At 38.0% G+C, this 16,806-nt stretch overlaps 1 protein-coding gene across 1 annotated transcript in view; it reads right to left on the bottom strand.

Annotated features, from left to right (window-relative positions):
* The window catches only part of LRGUK (leucine rich repeats and guanylate kinase domain containing), a 97,387-nt gene that overhangs the window by 22,545 nt on the left and 58,036 nt on the right, over positions 1-16,806 (bottom strand). Inside the window, exons 10-13 of the mRNA XM_054494584.2 lie at positions 15,234-15,320; positions 13,698-13,804; positions 8,483-8,602; positions 591-687 (exon numbers count right to left, since the gene is read on the bottom strand). Coding sequence (XP_054350559.1) covers positions 591-687; positions 8,483-8,602; positions 13,698-13,804; positions 15,234-15,320 — 411 coding nt within the window. The remainder of the gene's footprint in view (positions 1-590; positions 688-8,482; positions 8,603-13,697; positions 13,805-15,233; positions 15,321-16,806) is intronic.

Here is a 16,806-nt window from a genome sequence, read left to right as displayed (position 1 = left end):
GGCTGCCATCTGCATTAGTAAACTGCTTGGCCTCCAGGACTGAGAACTTCTCAAACAGGAACATGACCATGGAAGGTAACATGTCCAGAACAAGCCAACTAAATGGGACACACCATATTGAAATGGTGCTTAGGGTTGTAACAATTAGAAAGCACCACAGATAATACACAGAAAGACTACTCTCTGGACAGAATACCCAAATCCCCAGACATACTTAATTTACAAGCTTTGTGCACCATCGGTTCTGTAAGAACTGTTTTTCTTGAGTAAATCTGACTAATAAGAGTAGCAGCAACTGATAAGTACAGATCACAAGTATTTTTCATACTGCTTTAGTTCTATTTCCTTAAAATGCCTACTGATTCATTTTTATTGGAAATTTACAATATTTTCTCTGAGACAATAAAATAAAAAAGCATGTGAAGAATGATGTATTAAGCACTTTAAGAAAAAAACAACCCAGTAAGAACTCACCTGTCATAGCAAGCACAAAACTTAATTCTTCCTTTTTTATTTATAACTATTTCCTAACATTTTTGCCAGAGAACGTGTATTTCTTGTGCAATAAAAACAAAGGCAAACATTCTTACCATGTTTACCATTTCATCAAAAACTTCTTGAGAGATAAAATGATAATCAACTCGATCCCCTTCTCCAAAGTAAGGTGGTCTTGTGGTGTGACAGGCCCTGAAATCATAAAACAGATCACCTAGTCTATTTCTAACTTGAAATTCAAAACGGAAAAGGTTTCAGGATAAAGTATGTTTTAAAAAATGAAGTTAATCCACAAATCATAAATCATAAAGTAATACAGTTGTGAGAATATGTTGGTTTCAAAGTGCTAGATTATATTCAGTTGCTATCATCTATAAGGATTATACAAAATTTGGATTATCCTTACCAAATTTTTACTCATTATTACTTGTCACCTTCTGAACCACTTCCTTTTTCATCATGTAGTAATACTTTAAGAAGTAAATCGATACTTATCACTCAACTATTTTCCACCCACCTGCTTTCATGTTTAATCTGTGAGCCCTTTCCACAGGCTGTCCTCTCCTTCCACCTGGCTGGCCTACTTGTTTCTCAGAACTCAGTTTAAATGTCACCCTCCAAAAATCCTTTCCTGACCTCTATGGCTGGATTATTCATCTCTTTATATTTCCACAGCCTTAGTGTCTTTGCCAATTGCATTCCAGTTATATGTTCAGGGCCCATCCCCTCCACCACTTGAGGGCAAATCTATCTCATGTGCCCTGTGCTTGGTCCATATCAACACTGTGTATAAACCTCCTGTGGCAATCCATGGTGCCAATGCTGAATGGAAGTCTCAGCTCAACCAAAGAGGCCTTTTCTCTCCACTGTCTGAAATAGCCTCCCCATCCCACCACACCGCTCAACTACTGTCTATCCCCAGAACTGCTTTCTTTTATATATTTATCTGTTTTTTTCCTATCTTTCCCAGCAGAACATATGAATCCTAAAGGGGAGTACAATGTCTTATTCACCACGGCATTCCCAATGCCTGGCACATAGTAGGCATTTGATAAATTTTTGTAAAATGAATGAAAAATGAAACATGAGAAGTGGATAATAGCTGCTAAGAACTCCATTTTATAGACGACTACAAAAATAACTCCTCTAAGGTCACACAGCAGGCCAGTGTTGGTCCTACAACAAGAATATGGTGGTCCCAACCACTAGGACTCTTGAGTTCATATAATTCTGCCTTCCACTGTTAAGTGCAGAAATGCAAACTGATTTTTAGATTTTCCTGTAGTTTTAAAATAGCAGATGAGAGCCAGGCACCGTAGCTTATTCCTGCAATCCCTGCACTTTGGGAGGCCAAGGCAGGAGGACTGCTTGAGCCCAGGAGTTCAAGACCAGCCTGGGCAACATAGTGAGATCCTGTCTCTACAAAAAAATGTAAAAATTAGCCAGGTGTGGTGGCATGTGCCTGTGGTCTCAGCTACTCAGGAGGTTGAGGTGTGAGGCTCACTTGAGCCCAGGAGTTTGAGGCTGCAGCGAGCCATAATTGCCCCACTGCATTCCAGCTGAGGCAACAGAGCAACACCCTGTTTCAATAAATAAATAATAAAATAAAATAAGAGATGAGACTAGCTAGACACTTGACATGCTATTTCATTTATTTCTTACAAAAACCATAAGCTAGGTATTATTTCTTATTTTTATTTTACAAATAATGAAACTGGAGGCACAGTGATTAAGTAATGTTACTAAGTAGCAATGCCACGATGACTCAAAAGTCAATTCTTGTTAATATCATACTAATTCAGAGAGTAAAGTTGCAACCTCGAAAGGCTCTTCACTGCAAAGTCAAAGACAAATAAATGTTTATAATTCATACCACTGCTCCCTTTCCATTATACTTAAGAATTAACTGTATTAATAAATTTTAAGGTCTTAACATCATATTTAAATTATATACTCAGGAAAGAGAGTACATTCTAAGAGAAGGCTGTCAAAACACTGTGGCATTTGTTTTGTTGTTTGAATACATTGGCATTTCTTCACATGCCTTAGCAGAGACCTGACACCCTCTGTCTATTGGTGTCCTTGACAGTCAGGGAAGATAAATCAATAGCTTGGCACCCTTGCAGCAAACCCTTAGCATAGCCTTTACACATTATGCTGAACTTACGTTTCTCAACAAAGGAATTGAGTGGCAAGAATTTCTTCCGAATTTCTCAAAGAAAGGCAAAACAAAGGAGCAATTTGAAGCTTCTCGGCAGGTAAATAAAGAGATGGCTCCACTGATGTGCAGAACGCTGATGACAGAACCTGCAGCCACTGCAGACTTCCTATTAAGAACCTAAGATGATCTGTGTCTTTTTTTAATTTGTCATCCAATTTTCACATATAGAAATGTTCACCATGTTATACACTGCCCAAATATGAACATCTCAAAAAGAAAATGCTTCATAGTGAAGGCAACATTTCACTAAACTTACATAGGAAAAATGATACCAAATTCTAGACAAAGAAATTTGCTCAAGCCGGGACTTTCAAAATTCTTCCTTTCCCTTGTCTAAATCTTTCCACATATTCATTATTTACTAATTAATTTACTAGTTAAATTATGGTTTGTAATGGGAGTCATAATCCCAGTGATTTCACTTAACACAGAAAAGGACTAAGTTAGAGATGAACCCCAGACTTCAACTCTGGTCCTAAAAGTCTAAGGGTGCCAATTCATGGCCAGGTGTCACTAAAGCTACTACCAAACCAAGTTCACAGAAAGGAGATGATCAAGAGGAAAAGGAATTGGAAAGCCAGGCTAAATAATGGAATCCCAAAATATCCAGGGAAATGTAACAGGAAGAAAAGATATCTAAGAAGAGCTAGCAGGTGGATGAGGAAGTAGTATTTTTTTTCAGTGTCATTTAGAAGCATGCAGATTTAGAATCTTAATTCTGAACCAGATTGCCTCAGGAAATAATGAACTTGTTATTGCAAATATTTAGGCAGAGGCTTGGCTCTGAGCACATCTGAATTCAAGCACATTACAGCACGTCACATTGTTAGTAAGTGAGCTCTATCAATGGGTAGCCACAAAAGCCCAGGTATTCCTAGAGGAATTTGGGAGGTAAATGAAATTGGTCTGAACACCCAATGCAAATATATGTCAATAGCTTGCTGGACACAATTTAAGTGATCCTCCACACAAAAGATTCCAGAACATACTGTATCTAAGTATCAAACTCCATGAAGCCACTACTCTGCCCACTTTTCAGTAACTACACACCATTTTCTGACTCATGCTATCATCACCCGTCATTCTACATTCTACCTGGTCTGCTTGTCTCCAGACTTCCTTCCCTAAGCCCTTTTCCAAACTGCCAACAGGATACGCTTTTTAAAATGCAAATGTGATCACGCCATTCCCCTCCCTGTTTAGAAATCCTTTATGACCAGGCCCCTGTCTGTCCTTCCAGTCTTATCTTCTGCCATCTCCCTTGATAGTTCAAGCTGAGCCATATGCTGTCCTCTCTGCCTAGAATACAAACCCAGCTCAAGCCCCACTTCCTACTTCTCTTTTATTTCTATCCCAGAGGCTCTTTACCTCCCTCATCATAGCACCCATCAAACTATCTTGTTAATATTTACCTGTTTAAATCCCATACTATTTTGTAAGCTGCCAGCAGAAGAAGAACCATGCCTGTTCATTTCACAGTTTCATCACCAGCATATAGCATTTGCACAGTGCTCGATAAATACTGAATGAATAAATGAACCATTCTACAAATTTGTCACATGTGTATAAACAGACACCTTAGCTGAGACTGCATTTAGGTTGCTACAGCTCATATCATCTCATGTAACTAAATAGCTGTGGTCTTTTATTTTACTCTATTATAATGCTAAAAATAAAATATATTTAGTAGTCTACATCATGAGAAGTTTATGAAAATAGAGATGGCTATAAAATAGAGATCTAAGAAAGAATAAAGGTTTTCTTTCAGGGCCATTCAGATCACTTTCATGGCCTTAAATCTAGAAGATAAACAGGCATGCTGATGTTGTTTTGTGTTGCCCTCATTATCTGGCACTTTTCCAGGAAGTCACTGATTTGTGGGGTGCTCAGCTGGAAATCAATAGAGAGACTTTGAAGAAAGTAAATGCATATCTCCAGGTCACCCATAACTAATACTGGTAAAGAAAGAACATTCAACATATTTCTAAAACCAAAAACAAATAGTAAAATCAAAACCTAACTACAGCAAAATCTCTCAGCCGCACCAATATTTGTTATGTGACTGAGTTATGTTTTCAATATTTATATATCTGGATATGCAACTTAGCATGCGAAAATTTCATTGAATGTCTTGATCTTGGGTCCATGCAATTTAGAAAGGAAGTAAAATGCCAGGAAAAAATTAAATGAGGAGGAAGGAAAGAAATGATTCAAGCAAATGGTGGAGAAAGTGCCTTTGTAAATGCTTTTATGTTTCACCATGAGACTCTATGCATGCCTTTTTTCTTTTCACATAATTAAAAATCAATAAAACTTATGTTGGATAAAGAATAATAGAAAAGAAAATCTAAACAAGAGCAATGATTTGTCCTTGAGAATGTGCGAATGTGCTTTGTTTTTTTTTTTTTTATTGTAACTAGAAAGTTGCTGCATATAATGGTAGCACTATCTTACTTTCTCAATGGATAAAGTAACTAGCTATCTAATATCCTTTTTCATCTGATGCATAGTATTTTATCCATGCCTTGATGAAATTCTTAGAATAATTTGCCACTGAACAAACCTTGACCTCTGCCTTCATGAGGATGACAGTGAAGAGTTGGATGGTGCTTCTGAAACTCTGAGGAAGGTGGATAAATGAGTTTGTAGTTGGGAGGGGGGCAGTTAGGAGTGTCTTTCTACTCACCACTAATTCCAGCCAGAAGAGAAAAATAGCAGTGGCAGAGGTAACAGTACAGGAGCATGAAGCTAATTTTAGGATTCCGTTTTGCCATCCTGTGCCTCCACCTAAATTTCACATAGCACTAATTATCTAAGGTCTGAGTCCCCCATTAGATTACAAATTTCATTAAGGCAAGGACCTCACCAGTCTTGTTCCTGCTCTACCCTCAGGGACTAGCACAAGAGAGGAATTCAATAAATATTTATTGAAAGAATGAACAAGTGGATGAATCCATTCATCCCTGCATAGCTCCATCAGTGGAGGTTGGGGAAAATCACCCATGCTTCTTATTACAGTCATTTATATGATCTGTTGCACACAATGCCATTAATTCAGCCAACCATTTACTCAGTCAGTCAGTCAGTTATTTAACAAATATTTATCACACACATGTTAAATGTCTGGCCATATACTGGGTATTGAGAACTCAATGGTGAACAAGGCTGACATGAGCCCTACCCTCAATGGGCTACAGACAAGCAGGGAAAGCAGACTTTAAATCAACTAATCACAAGCATGATGGATAAGCATTCTAATTAGAGAAATAAAAGATTCAATGAAAATGAGTAATTGGGAGGCCTCACCAGATAAGAATGTAAGGGCAGATTGGCTCCGAATCTTGATGATGACTCAATAAACACCTCTAAAAACATATCCAACAAAGTATGTCTTAGCAGTAGCATATCACAGAGAAATAAACAGGACTGGGCTACCAACCATTTGCAACATAACTGGTATCAGAGATGTGAAAGGAACTGGAGAAAACCTTGGGTCCTCATAGGTCACTTTGGTTTGCTAAAAAGTTCCAAATTTACGCATTAGCAAAATAGCATATACCCTTTTGCCTTAGTTTGTCCTTCCATTCATTGTGTTCAGCTTATCTTTTAAAACAGGTTCAGTACATCCACAGAAACATAAAGTACTCTATATTTTTATTCTAACATTAACTTTTAATTTATTTTTGTTACTTCAGGGTGTTTAAAATATATTAATCAATAATATTCCATAGTGTTTGTGGCCTAGAGTTGTTCAAATAAAGGATGTAATTTTAAATATCTAAATAAATGGACCTGTTTGAAATAGAGTTTACATTGTTTGAACATGTGTAGCTTCAGGGAAGGAAGTTTTTTTGTAATAGCATTAGGAAATAATTTGCACTTATTTTTCTGGCTGTCCTATATATCTTTGTAGCCACATCCTCAGCTCACTGACAGGCACCACTAATCCAAAAGTAATTTCTTTGCCATACACAAAAAGTACAAGAGGAAACCAGTTTAAGAGATGACAGACAATTCTAAATTTGATTCACCAAAACCTCTAAAAAAAAAATCTTTTTTTTTTTTTTTTTTTTTTTTTTTTTAATATAACGAGACTCTTCTTGTTCTGTTGCCCAGGCTGGAGTGCAATGGCACAATCTTGGATTCTCATGTCTCAGCCTCCCGAGCAGCTGGGATTACAGGTGTGCGCCAACACACCCAGCTAATTTTTATACTTTTAGTAGAGATGAGATTTTGCCACATTGGCTGGGCTGGTCTCGAACTCCTGGCTTCAAGTGATCTGCCTGCCTCAGCCTCCCAAAGTGCTGGGATTAGAGGCGTGAGCCACTACGCTCAGCCTCTAAAAAACTCTTTAAACTCAGCTGGAGTTTTGTGTGTGTGTGGTTTTTTTGTTTGTTTGTTTGTTTCTGTTTTTTGTTTTTTGATGGTTCTAGTTTTTCGGATATGTTCCTCTATTTTAACTGGGTCATTAAGACATCACTAAGCAAAATATTTGCTCCAGAAAACTTGAAGTGTATTGAATGCTAACTTGAAGGAAAGAAAAAGAAAAACTTGCTGACCCTTCTCCTTCCTTCCTCCTGAAATACGCCTCAAAAGAGGAAGACCTGTCAGAGACAAAGAAGCTCAAGTGCCGTTGGCACATGTTCCAAGCTCAGACAGGAGAGGCTGTCCCTGAGCACAGATCTGCCCATCACACATCACAACACGGTGATTTATGCTATCATACTGCAAGGCAACAGGAGAAGCCTGCTTTCAAATGCCATTACGCTTAATTAAAAAGATGTTTATTTTCAAACCCTGGAGGGTGATTTGGGCTGAGACTGAATTAAGTTAAGCATTTGGAAAATTAAAGTTAAAAAAAATACAATGTATATCACATTATAATAAAAGGCAAAGAAGCCGATAAGCCTTTTATGGAAAAGGTGGGGAACAGCATGAATGAGCCATGCTGGTTTGCTTGCTTATTTTGCAGGGTGGTGGGGGGAGCAGGGGAGTCATTGCTGTATGTTTACAGTCTGCTTGACAAAAGAAAAATTATTTTGTTTTGGCCAGGTGTGGTGGTTCACACCTGTAATCCCAGCACTTTGGAAGGCCAAGGTGGGCAGATCATGAGGTCAGGAGATTGAGACCATCCTGACTAACATGGTGAAACCCCATCTCCACTAATAATACAAAAAATTAGCTGGGCGTGGTGACGGGCGCCTGTAGGCCCAGCTACTTGGGAGGCTGAGGCAGGAGAATGGCGTGAACCCGGGAGGCGGAGCTTGCAGTGAGCTGGTATCACACCACTGCACTCCAGCCTGGGTGACAGAGACAGACTCCATCTCGAAAAAAAAAAAAAAAAAAAAGAAAAACTATTTTGTTTCTTCCTGCTATATGGTAAGTTCTTCTATTGCTAGAAGTATACTTTTGCAATCATCTTTACCATATCGATTAGAATGGCACAAGAATCAAGATTCTATCATTCCACAACCAGGTAATCACATTGATCCGATTTTATCAGTAATTTACCATCAAGGATTAATACTCACATGGTGCTCTGTCCTTACCAACAGTTAATATCTATTGAACATTCCATTTACTTACCACTTTTGGCTTTGCTATAAAGTGTAACTTAAATATTAAGGTTTTTTGTACATTTCTGAACTTGCTTAAAATTAATAGCCAACATCAGCAATATTGGAGATTTTACTAGAAATGAACTATTGATACCTCCAATAATTCGGATGAATTTCCAAGTCTTAACAAGCCAATAAACAAACTTACCCGTATCTGAAGTAAGCGCTAAACTGTCTGCAGAGGAGATGGGCAAGCTCTCGTTTCCCACAAGCTTCAGGACCAGCTAGTATCAGCATGGGATAAGGGGCGTCCAAGCTGGGAAGAGTGCTACAACACAGGACCAGAGTCAGTTCTCCTGCTGCAGTCAGGGAGACAGCACATTAACTACATCCATTAGGCCATCATTAACCCGGCTATATGAGCACTTGCTATATAAGACACTGCGTAGAATAGTTGTCCTTTCCAGAAACAGATTGATTATATGTCAAAAATAATATTCAAAGCATAGATAACAAATAAGGTAAAATATGAACTTATGTAAATTTACTTTAACGTGACTTTTAAAGGAAAAATATAATATTTATTGGTTCTTGATTGCTAGAGTGAAATATTCCTCCCCAAAACTGATCAATGAAAGAAATAAGACTGTTAAAGTTAAATAAGACTGTAAAGTTCAGATAAATATTCATAACTACTGAATTAGAATGCAGGTATTCAAAGCCAACTTAACGGTAATAGCTAAAATTTACCTGAGCAATTACTATGTGCCAGGAAGCATTCTAAGAGTCATACATCTATTACTTCATTTAATTATCACAAGAAGCTAATGAAGATGTTTCTGTCATTATCCCCTTTTAACGTATGAAGAAACTGAAGTACAAGGAGGTTAATTAACTTGCTCAAAGTGATAGTTAATAAGGAAGAGCTGATATACAAATGTAGGTTTAGCTGCCAAGCCTGAAGACTGGACTAAAGAATGAATCGATTAATGAAATCTCCTGCAGCCAGGCGCGATGGCCCACACCTGTAATCCCAGCACTTTGGGAGGCTGAGGCAGATCACCTGAGGTGAGGAGTTCGAGACCAGCCTGACCAACATGAAGAAACCCTGTCTGTACTGAAAATACAGAATTAGCAGGCATGGTGGTAAACACCTGCAATCCCAGTTACTCGGCAGGCAGAGGCAGGAGAATCTCTTGAACCCAGGAGATGGAGGTTGCAGTGAGCCGAGATGGCGCCATTGTACTCCAGCCTGGGCAACAAGAGTGAAACTGTCTCAAAAAAAATAATAATAATAATAAAAATAATAATAATAATAAAATCTCCTGCAACACACTGAACAAAGTGTTTAAACTCTACTCATGACACAAATTGTAGCAATCTAGAATAAAATATAAAATTTTTAAAAACCACATGGCTGAGGTGTGGATTCTATGAAGATGAAGGTGTAGATTCTGAGAAGAGTCTGTGGAAACAATGAAACAGCATAGTTTTTCAATCTCTCCGAATTCCCACAGAAAAACTTGAGCGCAAAAGCCTACAGGAAACACATATAAGTACATGAAACAGTATCGCCAAGAGCCACGGACCCACAAAACCTGTGTGATACTACAGTCAATGCAGGAGGAAGAAGAGGGAAGCAATGGGCAGCATCTGACAGATCTGAGAGGAAGTGAACCCCAAAACAGCCACTGGGTACCTGCCGAGAGCAGGCAACCTGAAGCTATACATGTGCAACAGCCTGGACATGAATGTTCATGACAGCCCTATTTGCAATCACCCAAAACTGGAATCAGTCCACATGTCTTTCAACAGGTGAGCAGTTCAAGTAACCGTGATACCTCCATGCCATGGAATGCTACATGGCAAAAAGAAAGAATGAACTATTGATTCATGCAACAACTCGAATGCATTTCCAGGGAATTAGTCTGAGTGAAAAAAAGAAAGCCAATCCCAAAAGGCTATATACTGTATGATTCTATTTATATTACATGTTTGAAATAACAGCATTATAGATAGAGACAGGGACAGATTAGTGGTTTCCAGGGGTTAGGGAAGATGAGAGGGAGGGAGGTGCTATGGCTATTATAGAGTATTACAAGGGATCCTTGTGATAAAACTGCTCTATATCTTGACTGTAGTGGTGCTAAGATGAATCTACACATGTGATAAAATTGCACAGAGGTAAATAGAACTAAAGACAAAAGAATACATGCAAAACTGGTGAAATCTGATAAGGTTGGTGGATTTCCTGGTCAATTTCCTTGTTTTAATGTTCTGCTATAGCTATGCAAGATATCACCATTGAGGAAAACTGGGTGACTGGTATATGGAATTTCTCTGTATTATTTCTTACAACTTCATGTGAATCTACAATTACCTCAAAATATATTTTTTCAAAAAAATAACTAAGAAAAATAAAGTGACAAATATTGAAAATAAGCAAAAGAGAGCTTCTTCCTGAAGATGAAAACCAAAGGAACAGAAAACAGAGGCTATACTTCAAAAAACCTTCCCTGAAATTAAAACAAACAAACAAACAAACAAAAAACACTACGCATTGAAAGGGCATACGTTATACCCGAAATATCAGCTCAGAACTAATACCAGGACATAGTCTAGTAAAATTACTTGGCTTTAAAGAAAAAGAAAAAAAACTTCCAATTAGAAAAAAAAAAAAGCACATTACATATAAGGGAAAGAAAATTAAATTATCATCAGATTTTGTTTTATGCCAAAAGACAATGGAGTAACATTTTTAATATATTCAAGGAAAAAGATGTGGGTCATGAATTTTATATTTAGCAAAAATGACTTTCAAGTATAAAGGGCACACATTATTACAACACGCAAGAATTCACAGGATACTGATGCCATATCCCTTCCTAAGGAAAATACTAGAAAACAAGCTTCAAACAACCAAAGTGACTCAAGGGGACATCAATATAACGACTGGTAGTGAGCAACAACTATGTAGTTAACCAGAGAATTAAGACTAAATAAGAGCAAAGAAGGAGAAAGCACGGTATGTGATGGCTATATGTTTTGACAATATAAATACAGTACAACACTATTTTCTAAACGGGGTGGTTGACACTTATATGAAATATATAGAATAGGCAAATTCATAGAGACAAAAGTAGATTAGAGCTTATCAGAGGCTGGGAGCAGAGAAGAACCAGGAGTTATTGCTTAATGGGTACAGAGTTTCTGTTCGGGGTAAATGAAAATGTTTTGGAAATAGATGGTGGTGATGGTTACATAACATTATGAATGTACTTAATGCCACTCAACTGTCCACTTTAAAATTGTTAAAGTGGCAAATTTTATTACATATATTTTACCACAATAAAAAACATGGGAGGAAATGGGTAAACTGTAGAAAAAAATATTTTGCATGTTTTCAGGAATCATTTTGGTGGTAGTATTAGTACTGGTATTCTAATACCACTGCGGTACAACCTATGATTTTTTCAAATGAGTAATTATGGGATTTGGTAATTTCATCTTCCTCTGTGTCCCTTAGAACCAGATTTCTTGGTGTGGGAAAAAAGGAAATACCCATACAATAGCAAGGAGGTTGAGTAAAAGCTTAACTGTAGTTTTGGAATCAAACTGTAAATATCAAGAATTCAGGAGGTATTTAATCCATCTATCTATAGATAGACACAGATAGGTCTACCCAAACAGACAGAGATTTAGATAGAACAGATATAGGTAGGTACAAATAGACTGGATGGATGGATGGACAGATGAATTGATGAAAAGAGTTACATTCTTAGCTCTTTCCACTAAAAGGCCTCTAAATAAATGACCAACCTGGTAGCAATGAGTATCTTAACCCCCAGACTGGAATTGGGAAATACTATTTTTCACTAAAACTGGGGCTTCTTACAGAAAAGGCTGATTCCAGATTTGGGACAGGACATATACCAGATGAGTCTGGAGAACTTTGTCATATCAGAAGGTAAGAAGCTATCAATGACTACCAGACCAGAGTCAACGTTTGGCCATGTCATTTTAATACTGTATCCTCACCCCAATTATACCAGGAGAGGGGACAGTGATTCCCCAATAATGGCAGCATACAAGTCCGAAAGCCAAGGTTTGGGGTTCCTCTCCTGGATCCTGACTTCTGGTGCTGACAGAGAGTTGTGTACCGGCCTAGACAGAGTATGAAGGGCATTGCAAGCCTGCACACTAGCTAGTGGTCCTTTGTCCATGAGTTTCCACAATGAATGCCACTCCATCCTGGAACATCTGGGCCTACTTGGCCTTTGTTCTTGTTTGCCCGACGGCCAGAAATGATCAAGACATATGTGTTTATCAAACACTGCTGCAAATTTCTTTGATATATGTTTTTATTTAAATGTACCCTAAAGCATGAAACAACTAGCAATACCATAAACTACAATAGAAATACAATGAGGAGATAAATGCCCCTCTTTTGAATCAAATGTGCTTTTCCAGATGTATGTAATAAATGATAATTCATTTCACCTAGAGGGCCACCATAAACATGTAAAACTGTCAATGTCTACATTATTAAATTATATGTAAAAATCATGTCCTGGGTTGCAAAATAAAACATTTTGTTCTCTGTGGGAAACCAGCCATGTGAAGTACAGGAGCAAATACCATATGAAGAAGAGAAGCCATTTATATCCAAGAGATTTTACAAGTATTTTTAAAATGCCTTTGGGTATTGATAGAATTTCTGCATTATACTTATAGCATAAATGGCCATCTGCTCCAACAGATTGTTTTAAAAAGAAATGAAGAAAGCATGGTAAATCTGTCTTCGAATTCAGAGGTGAGAGACTCTGTTCATGTGTTCCACCGAGCTGGGCGACTCCTCCCTGCTGAGTTTATCGCAGCTTAGTGCAAAGACTGTTTCAGGTTTTCCTTAGGCTAGCTGGGCTTCCTTCTAAGGGACTCCCTAATAATGTGAATTCATGGAACAGTCTTTGGCAAGGGTATTTAGCATTCACTCACAGCTGAGGGAAAATTTACAATGGATATAAATTATCACAATTTTCTGTTAAGGTTAAGGTCTGTATTTCTCTCCTAAGGCAGAAAAATTGATCTTGTTTTTTTTTTTTTTTGGAGATTTCACTGTTGTATGGCACAGGCTGGCCACCATACAAGGGGCCAGAAAAACGAGTGAAGGTGAATCAGCTCATCACCATGCTTGGGAAAATACCAGCAAGCAAGCAACACATTCAAGTACATGATATTAATAATATACCATAACGGAGACAATATCGTCTATCAAATAAAGACTTGGCCCCTTCCCTCAGAGAAGGGGAAAAAGCAGCCTTTATTGGAAGTAAAGGGGTCACAAAATAGGGGTTAGGGGAAATGATGAGGCTGTCTTTTGCTTGCTCACCCTGAATTCTGGCCTTTGGATTCCTAATAAGTACCTGTCAAAGATCCTCTGCGGCTGCATCACGCTGTTGACAACATGGGTCAGGTGGTCTTGAGCTGCAACCACTTCAGGAGGAGGATCATATTTATTCACTGCTGAAACCTTTTCGAGAATTAGAGATGTAAAAGGGAAAAAAAAGTTTTGTTTCTAAAAAGAAGACAAAGCTTGGATTTTTCCTTAATGAAATGTTGTACACGTGTAGCCAGGTTCACAAAATAATTTAACACACACCCATTAACATTAGTATTCAGTCTTCATGTCTACTCTCATTTTCCTAAAATTTAAGAAATGATAATTATTAAAAAATATTGAGTGGAGTCTTTTGATCTCCTACTTCTTTATTCTGCCTGGTTTGGGAGGGAAAATGGCAAAAAAAAAAAAAAACCACCAAACAAAAACCCACAGCCCCTCTAAAGCCCATGATTACTTTGAATATAGTAAACATTCCAACTTTTAATATGTGAAAAAGGAATAAAACTTATCGCTGTAGATTCCAGGTTTTGATGCATGGGAAATGTTTTCCTCATACCATTTCACCAAGAACGATTCCCACAATCTCAAATTCTACCAAAACTTCCTCCTCATTTAGCATAACTTTCTTCATTCAAGGATATGGGCCTTTTCTTCATAATGTACAGTTCTTCATCCCCTTGTCTTTCCCATTCTTCTAAATACATTATCCTCATCTATCATATGCCGTATCTTTACTTCATACATGGTTTTAAATTGTATTCCTTTTGCAAAATGTTAAAGGAAAAGAGGAATCTAATAAGTACCTTTGAGTGTGAGAATAATGACAGACTGGCATCTGTAACTATTTTTAACCAAGATTTCAGAAAGGCATTTATGAGATGGAATACATGTCTCTCTACATATTTATACCTGATTTCACTCCCGTCTCAAGTTTGCATCCAGTGTAAGAAATCCCTCATTAATAGAGATTTTGGTTGTCACCAGCTACTAAAGCAAGACAAAGCAGTGACCATGAGTATGAAAAGCAGGGAGGCAGGTGCTAGCATTCAAGGTCTGGTTATTCTGGAATTTTGTGACTAGATGAATCATCATTTTAAAGAGCAGAATTAAGGATTTAAAATATCAGAGTAGTGATTTATTTGAGTACCTTTTGATTATATGGTACAGTGACATTATAATACATTTTATTGTTAAATGAATTTTTCAGGTAACACAGATAGAATCATACACCTTCCAAACAAGATAGTTTTTCAAACTGATAGTCTGCCATAAAGCTGTGACCTATATAAGTGGAGTGTTGCTTCTGTTCCCCACAGCCAACCTCTTCACTGTACTAACAGCAAGCCATCAGGCCTTTCACTGCATTTGTGTTGATACTCACCTTTGCAGAGGGTTAAATGAACAGATCCTAAGGCAAGGAAACATTCTCTAAATGAATTAATGTACATATTGTTATGGGTCTTATTTATTGATTATATTGCTTCCACAGCAGGCAACACGAGCTTTTGAGCACATTAACCCATAAACACAATGGTAATGGTATGACATGATTACATACCTTTTCTTCCACTTTAATCTTCTTCTGATCTAATTCTGTTAATTGCAGAAGCATAAAAATTACGAAGAACCAATATTCAGACTTTTCCTATTGAAAATATCAAGAGGACTGTTCAGTTGCCTTCCTTTTCCCAAATCAACAAGCACCAGCATTGGGTTTTCATGAGCTTGGGCCTTTCACCTGCTACCTCATCATTCCCACACACACCCTCAGAGGACTATGCATTTCACACTTCCCAGTCCCCTTACATTAACTCAATGCATGCAGACTGTGCCTTGTAACTTATAAAGGTCTTCAAGTGTACACTCTTGTTAATCTCCCTGTGAGATTAGAGATTAACAGGGCAGGTGGATTATCCTCATTTCTTTTTTTTTAATTTAATTTAATTGGTCGGGCAAGGTGGCTCACACCTGTAATCCCAGCACTTTGCGAGGCCAAGGCGGGCAGATCACGAGATCAGGAGATCGAGACCATCCTGGCTAACACGGTGAAACCTTGTCTCTACTAAAAATACAAAAAAATTAGCTGGGCATGGTAGCAGGTGCCCGTAGTCCCGGCTACTCAGGAAGCTCAGGCAGCAGAATGGCGTGAACCCAGGAGGCGGAGCTTGCAGTGAGCCGAGATCGCGCCACTGCACTCCAGCCTGGTTGACAGAGCGAGACTCTGTCGAAAAAAAATTAATTTAATTTTAAGTTCTGGGATACATGTGCAGGACGTGCAGGTTTCTTACATAGGTAAGGGTGTGCCACGATGGTTTGCTGCACCCATCAACCCATCACCTAGGTATTAAGCCCCGCATGCATTAGCTATTTATCCTGATACTCTCCCTCCTCCCGCCCCCGACAGGCCCCAGGGTACGTTGTTCTCCTCCCTGTGTCTATGTGTTCTCATTGTTCAGCTCCCAGTTATAAGTGAGAACATGTGGTGTTTGGTTTCCTGTTCCTGTGTTAGGTTGCTGAGGATAATGGCTTCCAGATTATCCTCATTTCTAAAGGCTACCAAGCCTCAGAAAAGTGAAGCATCTCATCTAAGATCCCGTGGCCAGTGACTCAAACCCTGTCTTCTAACTCCAACAGGTCTCAATTCTGCAAATAATGAAACTTTAATATTTTATATTATTTTGTTATTATTTATATGCAATATTTCATATTAATTTGTATTGTTTATTATGAATTTGTTTGTAGTAATAAAATGATATTCATTTATAAAACAAACTCCTTATTACTCCCTACCATCAGGATTATCTGCCTTTTGGAAATATAATTAGAGTTTTTGTAGTAAGAAGCTATGCCTCTTTGAGGGGAAAGACATTAGATATTAGTGGATGATCCGTTATATATTAGGTTGGTGCAAAAGCAATTGTGGTCTTTGCCATGAAAAGAATGTAAAAACCACAATTACTTTTGTGCCAACCCAATAGATGAGACTGTATATGAGGTGAATGTACAAAGCTTAGGTGTAAATGTTGGGGGGAGGTTTTGTATATAAATCAGTTAACATGTGTCAAATGGCTTGTGATGTTTATTCATGCATATGCACAAACACCCTTCAGGGATTTGAAACTGAGGTGTGC

The sequence above is a fragment of the Pongo pygmaeus genome, chromosome 6 (genome assembly GCF_028885625.2).
Source record: "Pongo pygmaeus isolate AG05252 chromosome 6, NHGRI_mPonPyg2-v2.0_pri, whole genome shotgun sequence".
Classification (NCBI taxonomy): domain Eukaryota; kingdom Metazoa; phylum Chordata; class Mammalia; order Primates; family Hominidae; genus Pongo; species Pongo pygmaeus.
The sequence above is the reverse complement of the archived record's forward strand: the minus strand, read 5'-3'. Positions and strand labels throughout refer to the sequence as shown.